Source organism: Equus quagga, chromosome 15 (assembly GCF_021613505.1).
Source record: "Equus quagga isolate Etosha38 chromosome 15, UCLA_HA_Equagga_1.0, whole genome shotgun sequence".
In the NCBI taxonomy this organism is placed as follows: Eukaryota; Metazoa; Chordata; class Mammalia; order Perissodactyla; family Equidae; genus Equus; species Equus quagga.
Genome location: NC_060281.1, coordinates 27902557 through 27924663, shown reverse-complemented (window position 1 = coordinate 27924663; position 22107 = coordinate 27902557). Strand labels below are relative to the sequence as shown.

The following is a 22107-nucleotide window of genomic DNA, read 5'->3' as shown; positions in this document are numbered from 1 at the left end:
TCAGAAGAGTGCAGGTAGAGGACCAGAAAATCGGAATTGCCTCTGAGCCCCGCACTCTGCCTGCCCCTGCTCTCTGCTTCTTGATGGCAGCAACCAAACAGTCACTCAGGCCGGGGATTGCCAGCTGCCTTGTGCCTGCTCCACAGAGCCTGTAATCGTGGCTGTGAACTGCTTCCTGCAGATGTTTCCCGATTCTGACCTTGTCCCTGTGGCTGCCATCTGGGCAGCGGTGTTGCCAGGGCCAAGGTCCCATAGTGACGCTGCTGGACGCCACTGGCCCAGGCATTCCAGAATATTTTGCATCCAAAGGATTTGGCTCCTTCCCCTTGCCCTGGGCTGGGTAGGTCCTTCAGCGCCTTCTGTCCTCCCTTCTCCCTGGCAGTGGACAACATCCTCATCCCAGAGAACCGGGCCCATTTGTCCCCGGAGGTGCAGCTGAAGGAGCTGCTGGAAAAACTGGACCTGGTGAGTGCCATGCGGTCCAGCGGGGCCCGGACCCGCCGCGTCCGCCTGCTGCGCAGGGAGATCAATGCCCTTCGGCAGAAGCTGGCGCAGCCGCCGCCATCACAGCCACCATCACTGAACAAGACTGTGTCCAATGGGGAGCTGCCAGCAGGGCCCCGGGGGGACTCGGCTGTGCTGGAGCCAGCCCCCCAGGAGGAGCCAGAAGACGATGGGGACAGAGGTGAGAGGCAGTTAAGGGCAGGCAGGGGCTGGGGGCCAGGGTGAGAGAGTAAGGGTTAAGCTGAAAGCCTGTAGTGGAAGCATCCTTCCTCAAGTTTAGGCCTGAGCATTGTAGGCAAACAAAAGCCCTAGGGGGGGTCACGCTTCCATGTGTACCCAAGGATGATACTAAAAATATTTAATAGTCAGTAGAGACCAGAATTCATCAGTCAGAGTACATGTTGGCTGTTGTTTTGGAGTGGGCTCCTGGGGGCCACTGATGTGGATATTTAGCTGCTGGATTGTGGGGAGGTTCAGGGAGTTTCAGATGCTGGGGCCCAGCGGCTATTTACTAACCAGTAAAGTATTTCAATATTTTGCGCATAATATGGCCATATTGCACATACCAGTTAAATGTTAGCCTATTTTATACCATCATGTAGAGAGGCTCTTAGAGCAGGCTAGGTTGTGGTATGGGGGGATAGAAAAGAAAGAAGGACCCTAAAGATAGTCGGCTCTTGAACTACCTCATGGCTTTGACCCCAGCTTGCCAAGTCTATGGGCCCATCCTAAGCAGAAAGGCCAGACTGCAAAAGACAGCTGGGGAATTGATTCTCAGAGACACAGGGGCCTTAAAGCTGAGCTGCTTTCCATCCTTCCCCTTCACTGGGGACAGAATTGTCTTCCTCATACCAGCCCTTGCATCTGAGCCTACAGCTTGGGCAGACCTCTCATCCACACAGTCCAGGAGATTGAAAATTATCTCCAGAGCGTAAGGGGCCAAATTGCAGGGAATGGCCCACTTTATTTTAGATTGACAGAGAATGGGGACATAGCTGAGAGGTCACATTTGGCGTTAGAGGGCCTCGTGTTCATGGTGACTCTTCCCTAATCCCCATGCAGCAGTCAGCATGCCACTGTATCCCCACTCCTGGGCTGTGGCTGTGCAGAGTCATGCCCAGCGGACCCGCTGTAACACTTCTCCTGGAGGGTTTCAAAGCAAAATTCCCAGGCCTCACCTCACAGAGATTCCCTGACTAGGAAAGACGGCTGTGGCTTGAAAGTCTCAATTTTTAAAAGTTTCAAGGCGGTAGTGAACAGACATGTTTGGGAACCACTGATTTTACTTACTTGCTCTCATTTTTCCACATCTTTAAACCTGTTTTTTCTGCTTGTCCTACTTGCTTCACTTGGGTGATATGAAACAAAATACGTTGACAGAGAGAAAACAATTGAGTCTAATGAGAGTTGTAGACCCCTAACCTGTGAAGCTGAGACTTACCTAATTATTGATGAAGCAGGAGGCTTTCGGCTTTCTCGGCTGTAGAGCAATGGTTTGTCACCCTTACTTCATCAGACTCACCTGGTAAGCTTTAAAAAGAAATACCCCATCTTTAGAGATTTGGTTTTAATTGATCTGGGATTGGACCTTGGCATTGGAATTTTTAAGAAACATCTTAGGTGATTCTAGCATATAGCCAGAGTTTAGAACTACTAGTATAGATAAAACTTAATCCTACATTCTCTTCACCTCAAACGTGAGACCTGGGATGTGTCTCAAGTCTTATAATAGCCATGCTTTGGGGTCTTGGTTATCAGTGTCATTATCTGGCTTGTAGGGGCAGACTTTTTCTAAAATGTTCAAGCAGGTTCTATTTTTATCTAACAGATGACTCCAAACTGCCTCCCCCACCAACCCTGGAGCCCACTGGGCCTGCACCTTCCTTGTCTGAGCAAGAATTCCCCCCGGATCCCCCCACTCTGAAACCCATCAATGAGAGCAAACCTCTGAGCCGGTACTTAAAGCCCAGAAAGGTGGAGGAAGATGAGCTCTTGGAAAAATCACCTCTGCAGCTAGGGAGCGAGCCCTTGCAACGCCTACTCAGTGACAATGGTATCAACAGGGTGTCCCTCATGGCCCCTGACACCCCCACCAGTGCCCCACTCAGTGGTGTGGGCCGCCGCACCTCAGTCCTCTTCAAGAAGGCCAAGAATGGGGTTAAACTACAGAGGAGCCCAGATGGGGCCCTGGAGAATGGTGAGGACCATGGAGCAGTGGGCTCTCCTGCCTCTCCCGCCAGCATCGAGGACGAGCGGCACTCCCGGAAGCGGCCAAGGAGCAGGAGCGGTAGTGAGAGCGAAGGGGAAAAGTCCCCCCAGCAGGAGGAAGAGACAGGTGACCCTGCCTGTGACTTCTCTCGCTACTTGTCATCTGCTTTCCTGCTTTGCCTTGCCAACCAGCACTTCCCCTAGTCAGCTACCTCCCTAATGGTACCTGTGGATGCTAGTAGTAGCATTGAGGCCTCCAGAGCTCACAGTGGTCTGGAGAAATAGGCTTTGAGCAAGTATTTTGAGAGGGGCTGTCTCTGGCCTTGGGAGGGGTACAAAGCTATATATGATAAAATGATTCCTGCCTTCACTGTAGTTCATTCATTCATCAGATATTTATGTCAGGTGTTATTATAGGTACTGGGCAAAAAAATCAATGAAGAAAACTGACAAATCTCCTTTGAAGGGGAGATAGACTAAAAGTAAGTGAGTAAACTATATCTTAGAAGCTATGGAGAAAAATTAAGCAGGAAAGGGGGATAGCAGATGTTGGGGTGCTGTTTAGAGAGAGTGGCCAGGGAAGGCCTTCTGAGGAGATGGCATTTGAGTAAAGATCTGAAGGAGTTGAAGGCGTGAGCTATTGGGATATACAGGGGAAGAAGGTTCCAAAACGATAGATCAGCAAGTAGACGGGCCCTGGAGGTGGAAACTGCATGTTTGAGGAACAGCGAGGGAACCACTGTGGCTGTAGCAGAGTGAGCCAGGGGATTGTAGGAGGTGGGGTCCTAGAGGTGGGGAAGAGGGGCTTGATCACTAGAGTTCCTACCACATGTCGAGCACAAGCTCGTCACTGGGGGGATAATAAAATAAGTCAGACTCAGTTCCAGCTCCAGAAACGTTCACAGTCCACTTGGGAGACCAGATGGTCTCCCGAGGTACAAAGATGTCACAGTGCTGGATGGTATGTGGTTATGTGTCAGGTGACAGAACTGCTAGAGGTGTTCAGGGAATAAGAGCTGGAGAAGGTGGGAAGGCTTCATGAGGAGACGGTGCCTAAGCCTGCCCTGGGGGATGAGGGCAGAACAGAAAGGAGTAGACGGAGCAAAGGGCTCAGGCCCAGGTATGGAAACAAGGACAGGGTCCCTGTGAGGGAGAGTTTAGAGAGGAGCTTCCCCAAGCATCAGGAGCCAAGGCTGGATGGGTGAGGTGGGCCTGGATGTGCAGGGCCTCCATTGCCAGAGTAGTTTAGTGTTGGTGGGATATGGAAGGCCAGCTTGCTTGGTGGCGAGGGGCCTGCTTTTGGCTTTGCTCCTCATGTCCCGCTCCTCATGTCCCTCTCGTGTCCTTTTCTGTGATGGCTTTGGGCTGTATGGCCGGCACATGCTTTTCTGTCTTCCTGCCTAACACTTTGTTTCCGGCAATACCTTCCTCTCCTGTCTGGCCCAAGCTTCCCTGTATTCAGACAGGAGATTGGTATGTAGAGTCAAGAGCTTCAGGCCTGGAATTAGGCCGACCTGAGTTCAAGTCTCATCTTTGTACCAGCCCTGTATCCTGGGGCAAATTAATTAACCTCTCTGAGCCTGTTCCATATTTCTAATAAGGGGCTAGTGATGCCTACCTCGTGGGGCTCTAAGGATTGGAAATAGCCTGTATAAAGCACTTGGCACATAGCTGTAGTTGGTAGCAGTTATTGTGGTCAGTCTCTCAACTATATTAGACGCAGCCAAACAGCACTGAGAACACTGTGCATTACAAATGAAAAATCCTGCTATTGGGAAATAGGGCTGGACATCAGGGTCTTCCAACCTGAGAGGGCCCACTGCTTGGGGATACTGCTAGAATCTGTTCCTCCTCCACCGTCCAGCTGCCTGGTGCCCAGGGATATTTCTGCACAACCTTAGTGGAAACTCACAAGAACAGGTGTCGGTCCATTACAGATGAAGCACCTGAGGCACAGCTGGCTTCGGTAATTTAAATTGACATGCAGAGCCAGGTTAGAGTCCAGATACCACAGCTCAGACACCTAGTGTTACAGGTGTGACTTGCCTCACAGTTTTCTGGTCAAGATATCTGTGACTTAGAGCTCCTGGCTCCACTGTCAGACTTGTAGGACTCTGGATTGTGGTTAGGAATTGGATAGATAGAGAGGAGAGTTGAAGCCTTCACAGCAGATGAGAGTCATGTCCCTCGGATGACCAGACAGCCTTCACTGGCTTCCAAAAGGCTCCCTTCTGTAAACAGATCTTCTCTCCATCATACTTAATAGCATCTTCCATAAGTAAGAAGGTATTCTCTTCACTTCACAAAAGGAGAGGCCAAGGCTTAAAGAGGAAAAAGGACCTGTATTTCAGAGCCCAATCTAGAATCCAAGGAATTCTGATTCCCCATCCCAGGAAGGTCTGGTCTGCTTTAGTTCTGCTGAAAAGTTCCCCCATCCTCAACTCTGAGGAGCCCTGCTGGATATCTCAGGGTGTGGTTGACAACAACCCTTATCCTGGCCAACCTCCCCGACACCATCCCTAAAGAATGAAGCTAGCTGTTGCCAGCTGTGTGATGGATAGGGTTTGTGAGTGTTTATCTGAAGAGGCAAGGTGGGTGGGCTCCCCAAGAGACAGAGGAGACTCCCTGATAATCGAGGCTTGAAATTAGAAGCAGATCCAGGGACTTGCGGGCCAGCTGGAGTGGAGAAATCTTGGTATTTCCCTTTGTAGCCAAATGACAGTAAGTGGAATGAGCTGTGTGCTATGTTTCCTTACAGTAAAACCAGAAGGATGGGAAGGAAAATGCAGTGTCTGGTCATTGCTCCAGCAAACATTTCCCCCAAACCTTTATCAGATTCTACCACCCAGACCCATTTCCCACGGGGAAGGAACAGCCATCCTTTCCACCCCTCTTCATCGAGCCCTTCCGAGGTGGCTGCCTCACACTGCAGCATGTGTCCCAAGAAGGGGGGTTTCTGCACCCAGGCTCACTCTGTGTGTTTTTGGCAGGCGTGACCAACGGCTTTGGAAAACACACCGAAAGCGGGTCCGACTCAGAATGTAGTTTGGGTCTCAGTGGTGGACTGGCATTTGAAGCTTGCAGGTAAGAACACTTGTCCCGCAGTCATGTTGGCAGCTCCACCACCCCTCCCTCTATTCTCCATTCAGCTATAGATCGAAACTACTCCTGCTTATCTCAGTTTTTTCTGCACCCCCCACCCCCAACCCCTGCCATTTCCTGAGGCCTCTGGTCTGTAACTCCAGTAGCTCCTAGGAAACAGCATGACCCTTGACCCTCAGGCCTGATCCTCCCGGTGGGGGAGGAGTGGCGCTGATGCTTTACAGGGTTTGTGGAGTGAATTTGGCTCTGAGGGTGGGGACAGCTGAATCCCTATTGCTTAGCGAAGTTAATATTTGAGCCAGTCCCCCACCCATTCACTGGCCCACTTAGATAACCCAGCTCCTTACAGACATACTTCTGCCCTTTGTCTTTTGTGGCATCATAGCAGCAGCCCCTTTAGAGGTGTGGTCTGGGAATACGAAATGAGCAGATAGGAAATTTGGAGTTGTGTTTTATTAGACAAAGGCCCAGCTCTTCTCCTGTCTGGAGCTGGGAAGAGATGGGTTTCTTTTCCCATTCTTTTATCTGAAGGGAGGATTTCTAAGACCAGAACCTTAAAATTTCTTCCAAGTCCAAGAGTTTATTGAATCCCTGCTCTCTGTGCTGTGCTCTGCAAGACACAAGGAAGTATGAGACTCTTGGAAATGGGAGACTCTTAGTGTCACAAAGGAAAAATGACCTGTCCTGAAGGCTGACCTCTTGGTCCCTCCACATGGCTGCTGAGTGGATCCTGGGTTTGTTACCAATTTCACCTCACTCCGCTGGGACTCCCACCCACACTCGGAGGAGCTCCATGCGGGGGCTCATGCGTGGGCCTTGTACCCACAATCCATCCCTTTCTTGGGGGGTTCTTTCCTGTTTGGTGTTGCGGATTTGAAACGAAACCGAAGCTGAGCCATCCAGGGTAGGGGAGGAAAGGTCCCAGGGCACCACCAAAAAACTACGTGTCTGTGTTTCAAGTGCCTCCAAGACAGGATGGGTGTGTGTTCTGTTAGGTACTCACTCTACCCTGGCTGCTGGGCTCCTGGCTGAGCTACAGAAGGCCCCCAGCTATCCCTTGGGCCAAGCTTTCAGTGGTTCTTTTGAGATATCCTTCCCTACTAAGCCTCAAAATTGCCCTAGCTTTCTCTCTCCATGTTGCAGCCTCCCAAGATACAGGGGGAGTAGATGGGAAAAAACACAGTTACCAGGCATAGAGAAGAGGCAGGGATTTCCGAATCGTATAAGATGCTTCTAGCCTGGTCCCAGCTTGGAGTTCCTGACTCCCTTCAAAGATATGGTCCCTGGAAACCCAGTTCAATGGGGGTGGGTAGGAGTGGGGTTTTCAAACTGTCCCCTCCTAGCCCATGACTAAAGGTGGAAGGTGTGTTGGGCTCTTCCCTCCGTGAAGGGCGCTCTTCCCAGCTATGAGCCACAAGAAGCAGGCCGGGCCAGGCTCTGGTTAGCCTGCTGATTCAGGCTGTGAGTTTGCCTTTCTGCACAGTTCCAGTCCACTGCCACTGATTTCTCTGGGATCCTGCTCAGTGTAGAAACAGTGCCCTTGGGAAGCATTTTCTCTTTAACTCAGTGGAATTTCAGAGTTTAAAACAGGAGATTCAGGGGCTCCAACTGCAGGGGTTTTTTTCTCTTTCTTTTTTCCCACACTGTGGTGATAAGTATGTAAAAGAGGATCTTACTTATTAATTAGACTGGAATCATATAATCCCAGAATTAGAAAGAACCTTGAAAGAACTTCTGGTCACTAATTCCCCCACTTGCCCCTTGGTCTGTCTGTTCTGATCATTTTCTGAGTAGGTTGGGGCTGCACCCTCTTTCTGCGGGTCACTCATTCAGTTACTAGAATTGAGCACCTACTGTGAGCCAGGCACTGTTCTAAGCACTGATGGGGTATCTGTTTTCATGGAGCTTATCTTCCAGAGGAGAGAGACGAATGGTAAACCAGTAGACAAAATAATTATAGACTGAGTTGTCTGCTTAGGTCTAGGTAAATTGGAGAGAGTCTGAAGTGGAGGCCATGATTGAGTCACCTGTGCTTTTTTTCTCTGAAACAGGCACACACAGACCTAGTTGTCGTGTTGCATCCTATTTTATTGAGCTCCTCCTCCTTAGAGCTCGTCAGTTGATGGTACAACATTAGTAGTTTGTAATATTTAAAGTGAGACATTAAAATTTGCTGCCGTTCATATAATAATATTTATTATATAACTGCCATTTATTGAGTCCTTGGTGTGTGCTGTACTGAGTACTTTCTGTGTATTAATCCACTGAATCCTCACAGCAGCACATGAGGACACAAGCCTCAGAGAGGTTAAGTAACTTGCTCAAGGTCCCAGAGCCGGTAAGGAGAAGAGCCACGTTCTGAACCCAGATAGTCTGGCTCCAGAGTTTATCTTTTCACCACTTTGCTATGCCCTCTTCTGTTTATTTGAAAATGTCTCCCCAGATCCATGATGTGAACTTTAAGAGGTTTCCTAATAAAACTATTAGTCCCTTACATTTTTATAAGGCCTCAGAGCCTCTAAGCCCAGTGACAGATTTCTGTAGGGTGAGTGGGAACCAAATCCTAAAGGTGAACTTGTTGTTATTTGTTTTTTCCCAAACAGGTCCTAATTTTGAGTAGCAGGACAAAAGCTCCCGGCCTACTGGTTTTGGAAGGATTCTGATTCATTGGGTTCTGGTTGTGCAAGCTTTTCTGTATAAGACTGTGATAAAGTCAGTTATGATTCAGTCAAACAGGAATACCCTGCTCTCCAACCAGTCCTTATCCCACCAGGGGTTTCTTAAGCATTTCTGCTGTCTGCAGATTGTTGACCTGTCTTTCACGCATTTTTTTTAGTTGAAAAAATTATATAGCAGTAATAGTTTTGAAAGCTTGAGTGAGAAAAAGCCCTAGCCACATCATGCCTACCTGGGGCCTCCCAACTGTAGTTGTACATTAGAATTGCACTGGGAGCTCTTGAAAAGTACTGATGCCTAGGTGGGTTCCAGTCATTCTATTACTGTGGTATTACTATTCTCATATTTTTTATTAGCTTCAAGTCTTTGTCTAATATATGTTTTTACCTCCTTGCAGTAGCATATAAAAAAAAAATCGGTCTGCTTGTTAGTTAAAAATAAATCTATCTCTGTCTAAGAAAAACTTCACACACAGAAAGTGGAAGTGAGAAGTGGATTTTTTTCCAATTTAAAAATGTCTTTTCTAATTAAAGAAGTAAGACATGTTCTTTATAGAAAATTTGGAAAAGAGGCACATTTTTGTACCTCAAAAAGAAATTGGTTTCTAAAGAAGAAGCAGTGTGAACCACAGAGTAAAGAATTAGGGCAGATGTGAGGCGGGCCCTCCTCACAGCCGGGCTTCTCAGACTCTAGAAGGATTGACAGCTGCCTGGGGTGACCTTTCCTCTGGATGAAGTCCGGGGTCCCTGAGCAGAGAAGTGGGCATCTTTCTAGGTTGAGTCCTTCCATGTGGATGAAATGGTTCTTGAAGCTTTGGGGGAACTTTTTGGTCAGAAATGTATCGTGGGTTCTTGTGAGTTTTTAGGCAAGATGAGAAACCATTGTTGAAGAGTTTTCGCAGCTCCAGTCCTATCAGAGATGAGAGAGCAGGAGTGGGTGTGTGAGTCATTGAAATTGCTCATTTCACCCCCTCTCCCTCCCTGCTCTGTGTGCAGTGGTCTGACGCCCCCCAAACGTAGCCGTGGGAAGCCAGCCCTGTCCCGAGTGCCCTTCTTGGAAGGTGTGAACGGAGACTCCGACTACAGTGGCTCAGGTGAGGAGCGGTATACAGGTGGATCTGGGGGGCCAGGCCTTCCAAAGAACCAGCTCTGTGGGCTGCAGCCAGACCCTGAGCTCCTCCAAATCCTCAGGCTCTGTGCAGGAAGATGGCCCTCCCTCCCAGGTCTTTCCTATTCTTTTTTTTTTTTTTTTTAATTTCTCTTAAATTTGAATAGGTAATATATGCCCATAGTAATAAAAATCAAAAAGGTACAAAAGGGCTCATAATGAAAAGCCAGCATTCTCCTCCCTCGAACATCCACTGTTTGCAGTTTCTTTTGTGTCTTTTCAGATATAGTCCATACATATACAAGCCAGAACTCATGTGTGTATTTAAGAGAGTGAGTAGAGAAGCCTAATGTACAGCTGTTCGTCTAAACCATGCCTTTTTTCAGTTAGTAATATATCTTGAAGATTCTATTGTTCTTTTTACTGGCTGCCTGATACCCCATTATATAAGAGTGCCATCATTTATTTAGCCCTCTGCAGGTGGATGTTTAGATTATTTTCACTTGTTTGTTATAATCGGTGTTGCAGTGAGTAACCCTGTACGTAGATCGTTTTGTATCCCTGGGGAGTACATCTGTAGAAGTGGAGTTGCTGTATTGAAGGAAGTGTGCATTTGTGCTTTCGATAGATATTGCCAGTCTGCCCTCACTGGAGTAGGCAGTGACAGCCTGGATCACTGAGTCTCACACGTAACCCTGTAATTGCATGTGATCCAACACTTCCAGCCCTCTCCTTGTGAGGCATTCTACTCCAGCTGGTCTACACAGTAAGATACATGGGTCTTGTCTCCTTGGACCAAGGGAATAAAGGACAGGCCAGCGCCAAACGAGAGGGCTGGGTGGCACTCACGTGGAGCGGGTGCCAGGCGGGCTGTTCTCTGAGCGCCCCTCACCCAGCTCTCCCGTGAGAGTGTGCACTCTGGATGCCCTCACCTTGAAGCTTCCATCCAACACCCAGGCTTCGGGGCTTCTCTCCTCCTTTCCTTTTCCCAACTGCTTTATTTTCCCTTAGCATCCATTTCTTTCTCACACGTGTGTTGATGAATGCATGCCTGCGTGTATCATTACTGTCTGACTGTCAGTGCCCAGAAGGCAGGGCTCCTGTCTAGATGAATTTGTACAGTATCTAGTGCAAAACTGGGAGCAGATTGGCACATACTTTGTGCTTCTGGTAGTGACATTTTATTCTTATTTTAAAAACTACATACTTATTAAACTGATGCCAAAGGAAATTGACCTCCCACCGTTCCATCACCTTAACACTGTTGTCTTCATTTCTCTGTGTTGCCTTCTGTTTATTTCAGGCTCATTTTTAACAAAATGCTAACCCAAAATACATACTCTTTTATATTCTGCTTTTTTCAATGTTATCTCATACTTTTTTCATCTTAACATAATCTTTATATATCTCATATTATTGGAACAATGTATCTTCCAGTCAATGCATTATAATCTACTTAACACTGCTACTGTTAGACATTTGGTTATTTCCAGCTCCTTACATTATATGTAATATAGTGAATGTTTTTGTTCAAAATCCTCGTATTTGTTTTAAAAGTTATTTTTCTTAGAATAAATTCCCAGGGAAGGAATTTACTGGAGCAGATGGTTCATACTACATTTTTTTTATGGCTCTTGAGACATACCACCAAATTACATTCCAAAAGGATTGGACTGGTCTGCGATTGCCTCAGCAGCATACGATTGCACCAATTTCCTCGCAGCCTGCCTCTCCAGTATTGGATTTTATCTTTTTGTTGTTACTGCTCTTGACTCAATAGGTAGAAAACAGTACGTCATTATTAGTGGAATATTTTTAAAAATTATAAATGTTCCTTAGAAACATAATTTCTACTCTGTGGGATTTGGGCCTTTTTGTTTGGTCGAATGTGGTCACCTCCCTCTTCCCAGTTTATAGAGGTGGGGAGGGGAAGGGAGATTCTTCTGTGTGTTCGGAAGCATTCTGAAGTCCCCGTTCATGTGTGCTAGTGCACTGGGTACAGAACAAAGTAAGCTGAAGAGATGCGGTACCTGCCGCAGGCAGGACACCCAGTGTAAGGTTCTGACAAAAGCAGGCATGTGAGGGACCTGCAGACCTGCTTGGCTCTGCTGAGGGCTGTGCATCCGGGTGATCTGTCAGAAAAGAACCCATGTAGCAAGTGGTTTTACTGGGATGTTCATTCCAGGCATCTTTTTCCATGAAGCCTCCATCGTGAGGACTCTTCGCTCAGGGAGGCCCAGAGAGCAGTCTGTGGCTTTGCCCAAGCTGGGTTATGGTCCTTCCCCTGGGGCCCTGTGATGAAGCAGTCATATTTTCCTAAGGAACACCATCCCAGGGTTCTAGTCCAGAGGTCGGCAAACTCTAGCCTATTGTCTGTTTTGAGGACCCATGAGCTAAGAATGGTTTTTACGTTTTCAAATCATTGAAAAGAAAATCAAAAGAAGAATGATATTTTGTAACACATGAAAATTACATGAAATTCAGATGTTAGCATCCAAAAATAAAATTTTGTGGGGACACAGCCATGCTCATTCATTTACAGATTATTTCTGGCTGCTTTCATGCTGCGATAGCAAAGTTGAATAATTGCAGCAAAGACCGTGTGACCCAGAAAACCTAAAATATTTACTATTTGGCCCTTTACAGAACAAGTTTGCCAACCCCTGATCTAGTCTAAGAACTTTTAAGGAAAGGGCAGGGAAAAGGAAGGGTGGAGGGGATGTTGGACTTATTCCTGGGCTGCCCCAGTCAACTGGAGGCCACAGGCAGGCCTCCTGGGCACCATTCCAAGTCCCCTTTGGGCACTGTCTCCTCCCCTCCCGCACCCCCAGGCAGAAGCCTCCTGATGCCCTTTGAAGACCGTGGAGACCTGGAGCCCCTGGAGCTGGTGTGGGCCAAGTGCCGAGGCTATCCCTCCTACCCCGCCTTGGTGAGTCTGCCCCAGAGGCCACCCTCCTCCCTCCCCTGGGCGGTTCTGGCCCCTGCCTTGCCTTGGGGGCTTATCTGATTGGATCAAGCCAGCAGAGTGTGGAGTATGGTGGGAGTCAGGGTGCCTTTAGCTGCAGAAGGGAGGGAGGTGTTACCCCGGCCTGGGTGGGTCAGACCAGCAAGGCTCCCAGCTTGGGCACTCACAGTAGGCTGCAAGTGTGCAGACAGAGACCAGGGATCTCAGGGATCTAATAGCATTTGTTTGTTTGCTTATGCATAAAGGTAACATGTGCTCATTGCAGAGAATTTTAAAAGTTGCTAATAATGCTTAGATGTTTTATTAAACATCTGTGATGCTAAGTTCTTGAAATACTGAGGAAGGTATGGTTATTCTCATTTTGTAGGGGAAAAAACTGAGGATCTATTTGTTACCCATGGTTGCCTAACTGTTAAGTGGCAGAGTTGCAGTTTGAGCCCAGGGCTCAAAACGTATGATGTCAAAGCCTGGGTTATGAGCCACCAAGTTCTAGATCACCCACAGTCCCGTCTATTCAGATGTTACCTCTTGGTGTATATCTACTCAGCCCCTTTTTGTTTAATGCATCAATATTCATATATATGAGACCATACTCTGTTTAACCTTCCTTTTACTTAGCAGCAAACCATGAACATGTGTGTCTTAAGCCATTAAACATTCTCCATCAACATCACTTTAATGATTGCGTTGTCTTCAGTTGTATGCATGTTCCTTATTTTAATCATTCCTTAGTTGGTCATTTAAATTGTTTTGAATTTTTCGCTATGATAAATAGCCATCAGTAAACATCATTGTAGCTTTACCTTTGTGCACATCCATGATTATTTCTTTACAGTGAGTTCTTAGGGGTGCTTTCTTGGGGCAGTCTGTGCAGAGTTCTGATACAAATTGCTAAGTTGCCCTTTAGAAAGTTAGTTCTGGTTTATACTCCAACAGCAGTAGCTAAAATTTCCATTTTTTCCATAGTAGCAGAGCTAAAAATTCCCTTTTACCACTTTGATTGTTATTTCTTAGAGCTCTTTCTGTTTTGGGGAGGTAACATCCACCTGGCCCTGGAAGATACTGATTCTAACCTTGAGGCATGTCAGAATCATCCGGGGGAATTCTTTAAACAATGTGGATACTGAGGCCCCATCTCAGAACTACCAAATTAGACTCTCTGAGACCAGACACAGGCATTAATATTTTTCAGAAAGCTTCTCAGATGATCTGTAGTGGGGCTGAGAACCACCGCACCAACCTCGTGCATGGGCACAGAGCTCTGGGCTTCTCCCAGCTCTTTCATGTCTGTGACTCTTTCAAATCTAACAGCAGTCTCTTAAGGTAAAGAGGGCAGGAGCTCTGATCCTTTTGGGACAAAAGGTGACTCCAAGAGGTGGTACAGCTTGCTAGAGCCATGTTGGAACTCGTGTTACCTGCCTCACCCCGTCCTTAGTAGTGGCAGGTGGGGGGATCCACGCTGTGATCCAGCCACTGAGGAGCTTGGGCCTGGGGCTGCCTTCACAGGGCTCTGTGCCCTGTGTCAGTGAGACCTCAGCTTCGTCCTTGAAGAAGTGACTAAGGCTGTGCGGGTTTTGGTTTTGTTTTTTTAAAATCTCACAATGCAAAAAAGCCAGTCTAAAACTTGTCTTTTTCCCTTTTTTAATTATCTTCTTAATAATACATTTTCTTTCTTGATTAAAGAATTCAACCACCACCTGAAAGCCCAACCACCTGAACAGACCTGTGTTTTATTTTGGTTTGTGCTCTCCCAGTCGTTTTCCTGTGCATACTTAAATATGTACTTGCGTCCAGCGTGAATATAGTTTTTAATCTTTTTGGGGGCTCTTGTTTTTTAAAAAAATATTTTTTGTTTTTCTGTAAAATTGATCAAACTGCATTATAGAAGTTTTGGAAAAATAGAGAAAAGCAACACAAAGCCTTCTAATATGTCAACTATAAGCATTTTGTATTGTTCCTTCTATTTATTGTTTGTGTATTATAGCTGTAATAATAGTGTATGTATACATTTATTGTATATGTTAAAGTTTATCACAAGCTTTATTTTCATGTTGTTTTTCATCTGCATAACATTTGAGTGAATGGACCATTATTTATTATTTTGGGACACGTTTGCCTCTGTCTTCTTTAAAAAGAGAGCATAGCTCTCCTTGAGTGGCAGACTTACCCACCTTGCTTCTGTCCTTGGGGGGGTGCGACATTTTTCACAATCCGACCTACGTTCCAAGGCAGGAACCAGCAAGGCTTAGTCAAGAGGAAACATATCAGAGCAGCCCTACTGTCTTGTCCGATAAGTGAGGGAGCTCAGGAGGGCTCGTATGGTGGTTCTCATTGGGATCCTTAGCTTCAGTCCCAGGAGCGACAGACAAGCTGGGAGATAGAGTTTTGACCAAATCACACAGCTGGGGGCAGGAGTGGTTCTTCCTTAGAGTAAAACTCTTAACCAGCACACCTGCTTTCAGCTGCTTATCTTGAGAAGGATGTAGGGAAGTTGGCAGACACCCAAAGGTAAATAGTGGGAGCAGTTTATTATGAGAAGAGGCCCCCTAGGACAGGATATAGGAATTAAGATTGTTCCATCTTTGGAGAAAGCTGTTGCCTCAGTAAGTTTCCAAGTCTCTCTGGCTTTAGCACACAGAGATTATCAGCCAGCTGCTCTGGAAGCAGGGGTGTGTATGAGGTAGCGAGCCGCAGAGGCCCAAGCCTTGTCCAGGTGTCTGGTTTTAGTCCCAGCCGTGGCCTCAACAAGCAACATCCTCCTTCTGTGCTTGACGTTTTCCTCGTCAGCTAATACCTGTCAGCAGACTTCTCAGGATCAGCAAGAGGGTGAAATAAGATGGTGGTGTGTGAATCATTAGGAGCTTTGGTAACTTAGTGCTCCATAAAGCACTAAAGAATTATTGTGTTGATGCCACCAGGCATTTTGCTAAGCAGCTGCCCATGTGGAGCATTCAGCCCCAAAGATTAATTCCTCCAATGGCCCCTGTTGCCAGCCACATCATTTTCCCCTCTTCAGTGACCCTCCAAGCTTAGTCTTCTAGCTTCTCTCTGATCTTACCATGGCGTTGCCGCATATGTGTCTGGTGCATGGACCAGGGAGGATTATAGGCAGACAGGAGAGTGGTAGGTAACCAGGGGCTCTGTTAGGTAGAACTGAAGGGATGGACCTTCCTGCTGTTGCAGAACCTTCTTCATAGCCATGGTGTCTGGGAAGGCCCCTGAGCGTTTGAATTGAATTGCAAAGGTTCCAAAGGGAAATTGACAGGGAAAAAAATGGCCTCCACTCCCCTTCCCCAAGGGACATTCGGAGGAAAGAGTTTGCCTGTCTGGCCTGGACTTCAGAGAGACTCACTCGGTCCTGACACCCTCCGTGCTGGCTTCCTATTAATTCTGTTTCACTTCTGAGGCCTCACTGTTCATGGAGCAAGCTCCCTCATTGGAAGGACTGGTTGAGCAGGGCTGGAGGATTGGGACGATGAACTGGGGAAACAAGAGTTAAGATTTCCATTTTGGGGTACTGAGGGTCATGGAAGAGGTCAGCCCCTCCAGCACTAGGTTGTGGGCAGGGCCAGGTGCCTGCATAGCTTTGGTGTGGGGTGGTTCAGCAATTAGTCCTGGGCAGGACACCCTGCTCACCCTGTTCACCCCCAGCTGAGTGCGATCTCCTTTCCTGCCTCCAGATCATCGATCCCAAGATGCCCCGGGAGGGCCTCCTGCACAATGGCGTCCCCATCCCTGTCCCCCCACTGGATGTGCTGAAGCTGGGAGAGCAGAGACAGGCCGAGGCTGGAGAGAAGCTCTTTCTTGTCCTCTTCTTTGACAATAAGCGCACATGGTGAGTGGACGCTGCTGCCGGGGAGGGCCCATGCCAGGGTGCAGGCTGAGGGGCCCAACCAGGAGGCTGTACACATGCTGATGTGCTAAAGAGGCACACAGCGGGGCTGTGGGCTCAGTCACCCTGCCTCCACCCAGGTGAGGGTGAGGCATTACCTGCCCGCAGCTGGCCTGTACGTGGCATGTTAATAGTAACTTAGTGTTACTACTAACACTGATGAGTAGTGTTCGTCGTTAACTGAGAGGTGTTGCAGGTCAGATTCCCTGGGAAACACGCTGAGAGGGAGATTTGTATCAGGAGGCTTCTTGGGGAGAGCAGTGGGGGTGAGGGACGCAGCACTGGGCAGAGGAGGAAGTTGAACGGTAGCGCTTGCTACCGAGGTCTCAGTTGATCCACCTCATTAGAAATGTTAGGAATTGGGGCCTTGCCTTTGCACCCCCATGTCAACTAGTCCTTTAATGCCGTCTGCCCCTGGAAGGAGGCGGCCTTGGGCCAGGCAGCCCCCATAGTGGAGAGTGAGTCCTGAAGAGGGACTCAGGTGAGAGCTGTAAGCTGCCAGCACTCCTCGTGGCTGCAGGAATGCACGTCTCAGTCCAGGGCAGGTGGTCTGGGCAGGGCAGGGTGCACTACGAGGGGCCTGCTGCTCCCTGTGTATGAACACCTTCATACGGGTTTCTCTTCACACCAGCAGGAGAGTTCTTTCTCCTCTGCTTCTACAGAGTGAGGAGGAAGGACTAGCTGGTAAAAATAATGATGATAATAGCTGCCGTTTATTGAGTGTTGACTCCATGTCCTTATGCAAATTGCTTTACATACATGATCTCATTTAATCCTCATTGAAATCTTCACTAATCCCCTCCCAATCCATTTTGTAGATGAGGAAGCTGAGGCTCAGAAAGCAAGACCCCATAGCCAGAACTGGGATACAAACTAAGATCTGGCTCTAAAGGTTGGGCTCTTAGCCACATGTTAGATCCACCCGGGGATCAGTAAAAAACAAAACCCAAAAAACGCCAGGTACAGGCCCCACTAGAGATCAGTTCATGGATTCCTGGCATCAGCCCCACTTCCTAGCTATAGCTCACTGATTCCTCAAGGTAGGAAAAGGCTCAGCCTTCCGGATGGCTCAGCCAATGCCAGAGGGCACCCCATGGGCCTCTCTCTGTTCCTGAGACCTGACAACCCTCTAAGCAGAGTGAGCACCCTGGGGCCCAAGGAAGGGCCTGACTGCAAAACAGGTCTTGCCTGGGGTGTCCCAGTCTGCCTCCCTCCCCCTTGTCCCCTCCCTGTGGTTTTGCTGGTCCTGAGCAAGTGGGCCCAGAGGAGACCCATTGCAGCCCAGACCTCTTACTGTGCTTGTGTTTTAGGCAGTGGCTTCCGAGGGACAAAGTCCTGCCCCTGGGTGTGGAAGACACCGTGGACAAGCTCAAGATGCTGGAAGGCCGCAAGACCAGCATCCGCAAGTCAGTGCAGGTGGCCTATGACCGCGCAATGATCCACCTGAGCCGAGTCCGGGGACCCCACTCCTTTGTCACCTCCAGCTACCTGTAAGGGTGGGGCCTGGCCTGCTCTGCTTCCGTCCCATGGGGTGCAGAAAAACCTCTTACTGCCCCAGCCAGACGTATGGCCGGCAGCTTCCCCACTTCATGGCAGGCCAGGGACTGGGCTGTGTCCTCCCCAAGGGCAAGGCCCCAGTTTTGACCAACTGCGTGGTTCCCTTGGCAGGCCTGCCGTGTGCCAAAAACTCCCACCTGAGCTCCCTCAGGGGCTGGTCCACTGAAGAACCAATTAGAAGTAGAAACAGCTGTGAGGCTTGGGCCCAGCCAAGGAGGTGGGCCTGGCCCCGGAAGGCAAGAGGTCCCGGGCTCTTTCTCAAGGGTGTGCCTGGCCCCTCCACCCCACTCCCTGCTAACCACACCTCAGGGCGAGCGAGGCTCTGTCGGTGACCCCAGAGGTGCTGTGGCTACACTAGGGTCCCTGGTGGAATCTCACTGAGCTCACCCTCTCTCCTCTCCGTCACCCATTCTTACACCTCTTCCCTGTCCTGTCTTCTGCACCTCTGCCCAGCTCTGTTATTCCCATGTTCCTTTCCCTACTTTCTCTTGTGCCAAACTGACAGAAACCATCACCAAACTGGTTTTTTTTTTCTTTTTTGTATCTCGTTCCCTTTGAGGTCAGCTGCTATGTTAGGTGGGTATCTCTGCCTGGTCCTCAGGGCCCAGGACAGAGGCCAGCCTACCACTCAGGTGACCCTCCCACCAGCACACATACCACCTATGCCCCCCACCCCCCCGACTCTCACTGCTGCGACACACAGCTGAGGCCAGGCTGTGATAGCTTGCCCACTTGGATTGGGGGGGTGCCCCTCCTGCCCTTTCCTTGTCTTGCCAAGAGGTGGGCTGAGGCTGGGCAGGCTCCTGTCAGCAGACCTGGCTGGTTGTGAGAGAGTCTGTCTGTCCACTGGGGTGTTGAGGGTTGTTGGGGTGGAGCTGTGCCCTTCGGCTAGGTCTGCCCCTCACCCCTCCTGCTCCCTCTCTGTGGGCTTTTCCTTCTGTGCCACTGCAGCCTCTAGCCTCACTCTCCATCACCCTAGATGGCGTGGTACCCATAGTCCAGCATCTTCCTGTCCTTTGCTCTGCCCTGTCCAGCCTCTGCTGCTCCCGCTTCCCAACTCCAGGGAACGCAGTGCTTCTATTTCAAACCTTCTGTCCCCTTCCCTCTTTTCCTTCAACCCCCTCCCTCCTTCACCTTCTCAAAAACGGAAGGGAAAAAAAACTGTGAAAAGGGGAATGCTGACTGACAAACCAACACAACTTTCAGAGGCTTCGATGTCTGTTCTCTGGATGTTTCTTTTCACCTCACCTCTTAAGCACCAAAGTCGCAGGGCCAGGTTGCAGGCCACTGATCGCCATGTTGATTTTTAACCTGACGTTCTTTTTAATTGTTTTAAATTTTTCATAGGGGAGTTTTGGACAAAACGAAGTCACTGGGGAGATCACTGCCATTTTTACACACTCGACTTTTTAAAAATACAACCAGTCAACCACCACAACTTCTTATACATTTGGGACACGAGCCAGAGTTTAAAAGGGAACCAACAAAACTCTCTATAACATAAAGGATGGGGTTTTGGCTTTTGTACAATAATAAAAATACAATACAGCATATGGCTAGGGAAGGACATGGTGTATATAATTGTAAAATACTGTTCTAAATTATTCAGGCCTATAGTTTCATTACTGGAGTCCTCCATTGTGTGGCTGAGTATTTTAAATGCACACAGTGTGGTTTATTTAAGGAGCCAATGTGTCCCCCTCTCCCCAGGTAGTTGGTCGGCTGTGGACTCTGTGACCTTCGTCTCAACCTGTGTTGTAAGATCTCGGGGCTTTCTCTCTCTCTCTCAATCTCTGTGTCTATCTATTTCTTCCCCCCAAGACATTCTCTTTCTTAGTCTCTTTTTTTCGATCTCTGAACCTTTCAGTCTCTCTCTGAGTCTCATTTTTAAAACTGCTCTTTTAGAACAGGAAACGGCTCAGATCCTGCTGTGGCATGGGGCCTATGTGTCTCAGTCGCGTCTGCTGTGAAGCACACGATGCTCTATTTATTGTAGAAAGTGACTTTATTTGCTTTCTAGAATTGTTTATAACAGATGGTATAAGAGAGGTAATAAACAGAGAAAAATCTATGCTTGTAAAGAATACAAAAGTTAATTTTACCTACTATAATATGACTGTCTGAAACTTATTTTCTCTCTGAGAAATAAATGTTCTAATGGGCAGCAGTTGCTGTGCTGTGTTTGGTGTCATGAGTGGGGGCCTGCCCCTCTCTTTCTAATTTCTCCAGCCCAGCCCCTCCTCCAAAGGCCCCGGGCCATTAGGAATGGGGTTGTCTAGCTGCTACAGGCTGCCATTTGGAGAGGGCTCTGTCTCTGCCTGCCTGTCTCTTGGACCCCTGGGAGGGGTGGGAAGATGGATTTGGACATTGTTTCCCTCCCAGACAGCACTGCCTTCTGGGAGCTGTGGGAAGTCCAGCCTACCTCCCATGCCTCTGCTTCCCCGTGGCTCTGTTCCTTTAGGAGCGTCTGCTCCTCCTTTAGTGGGAGGAGTGGCCTTTGGACATCTCCGGCGCCTGTTTACCAAGCTTGCGGAAATCAGAGCTCTGGGATGCTCAGGCCTCCTTTGTCATTGTTGCTGTCCCCATTCTGTAGGTAGGTAGCTGGGACACACCAAAAGGCGTAACATGTGCCTAACCCCTTTGAGAGCTGGAAGGGATCCTTGAGGCTACCTGGTTTCATTTTGCAGACAAGGAAACAGAAGCAGATTAGCAAGATTAAAAGACTTGTCCAAGGTCAGCCAGCCAAGAAATGGTGGCAGAATCCTGGGACAAGTCTCCAGTCAAGGCTTTCTTGTGGGCTCCACAGCATTTCAAGGCTGTGCTGGCCTGTTCTGTACCTTCCTTCCCTCTCTCAGTGGCTGTGGCTTCAACATTTCTGAAAAGGGATATTGTAAAGAGCAGAGGCAGAGGAAGAGTTCCCAGGGACAAATTGCTTGGTGGTTGGGCCTAGGATAGCTCTTCCCTGTCCCGTTCTTCCTGGTCCTGCCTGGCTCCTGGGCTTGGCTGGGAGTTCCGTGTCTCCGCGGTGTGGCTGGAGGACAAGGGACTCTCCTGACCCCCTCCTCCACAGGGCCTTTGAAATTTTTATGGAAGTCACTTAAGTGTAAAAGTCTCAATTTGGTATAACGTGGACGAAGTGCCTCCACGGTGCTGATGCGTGTTGGGGGTGCGAAGCTGCACAGCCCTGGACACTTACAGCCTGATTTGTAAGACACGTGGCAGACAACTTTGAAGGAGGCAGGGGTGAGGCTCCAGAGGGGAAGAGATAGAGAGACATCGTGTTTGGGGGAATAACGAAAGCTTTCAGAAAAATGAGGTAACTAATTCAAGCCTTGAAAAATGGGGTTAAAAATCCCTATTAATGAATTTATATTTTGAATTACAAAGGCAATTTAGAGCGAAATTACAAGCTCACCCTATAAAACATTTTGAAAATGAAGTAAAGGAAAAATGACCAGATGAGTAGGATATTAGCAGGCAAGGATAAGAAGAGAATGCTTCATAAATAGATGAAGCAGCTTAAGCAAAGGCAGGGCTCAGGCGGTGTGGCGTGTATTCCAACTCCTGTGACTAACTGCCACCCCATTTGACTGGAAGCCATTGAGGTGGCAAAGCCGTGTGTCAGGATCAAGAGCCCTACAGCTCGCTCGTGTGACCTCGAGCGTAGTACTGGACCTCTCTGAGCTACTCTGAGACTGACTTAATAGGGAATCCCAAAGTGGTAGGTGGCACCTATGGTGACAGCATCCATTGAAGGATTTGAATAGGGAAGAGCCTTGTTTGGAACTTGGCAACCAATTAGACATCAGAGTCAAAAAGCAGGGATATCAGTGCAGGGTCGCTGTGTGGCTGGAGGCGTCAGCAGTGGGTTTGAGGGAAAGGAGGAAGAATTTAGTTTGTGATGAGTTTGTGTTGCCTACACGATATCTGAGAAAAACCTTCAGCAAGCAGACGGGGCTGGGCCTGGAGTTCAAGAGGAAGGTAGGAGCAGATGTCAGAAATGGGGCACCGATGCCCACCAGGGCAGTTAGGAGAATAGCCAAGGAGAGTGGGCAGGACAGCCCCTTATATCTAGAGGCTGGGTTGGGAGAGAAAT

General features: G+C 48.5%; 1 protein-coding gene across 3 annotated transcripts in view; it reads left to right on the top strand.

The window, feature by feature from the left end:
• Window positions 1-20178, top strand: part of BRPF3 (bromodomain and PHD finger containing 3) — a 33543-nt gene extending 13365 nt beyond the window's left edge. For 2 of the 3 annotated variants that reach the window (XM_046640115.1, XM_046640114.1), the window contains exons 7-13: window positions 383-685; window positions 2333-2839; window positions 5703-5796; window positions 9486-9583; window positions 12429-12526; window positions 16243-16397; window positions 17765-20178. In XM_046640115.1, the coding sequence (XP_046496071.1) occupies window positions 383-685; window positions 2333-2839; window positions 5703-5796; window positions 9486-9583; window positions 12429-12526; window positions 16243-16397; window positions 17765-17948 (1439 nt within the window). In that variant the 3' untranslated portion in view covers window positions 17949-20178. Of the gene's footprint in view, window positions 1-382; window positions 686-2332; window positions 2840-5702; window positions 5797-9485; window positions 9584-12428; window positions 12527-16242; window positions 16398-17764 lie in introns of those variants that run through there. The other variant, XR_006885337.1, reaches the window with a different exon arrangement.
• The last annotated feature ends 1929 nt before the right edge of the window (window positions 20179-22107 follow it).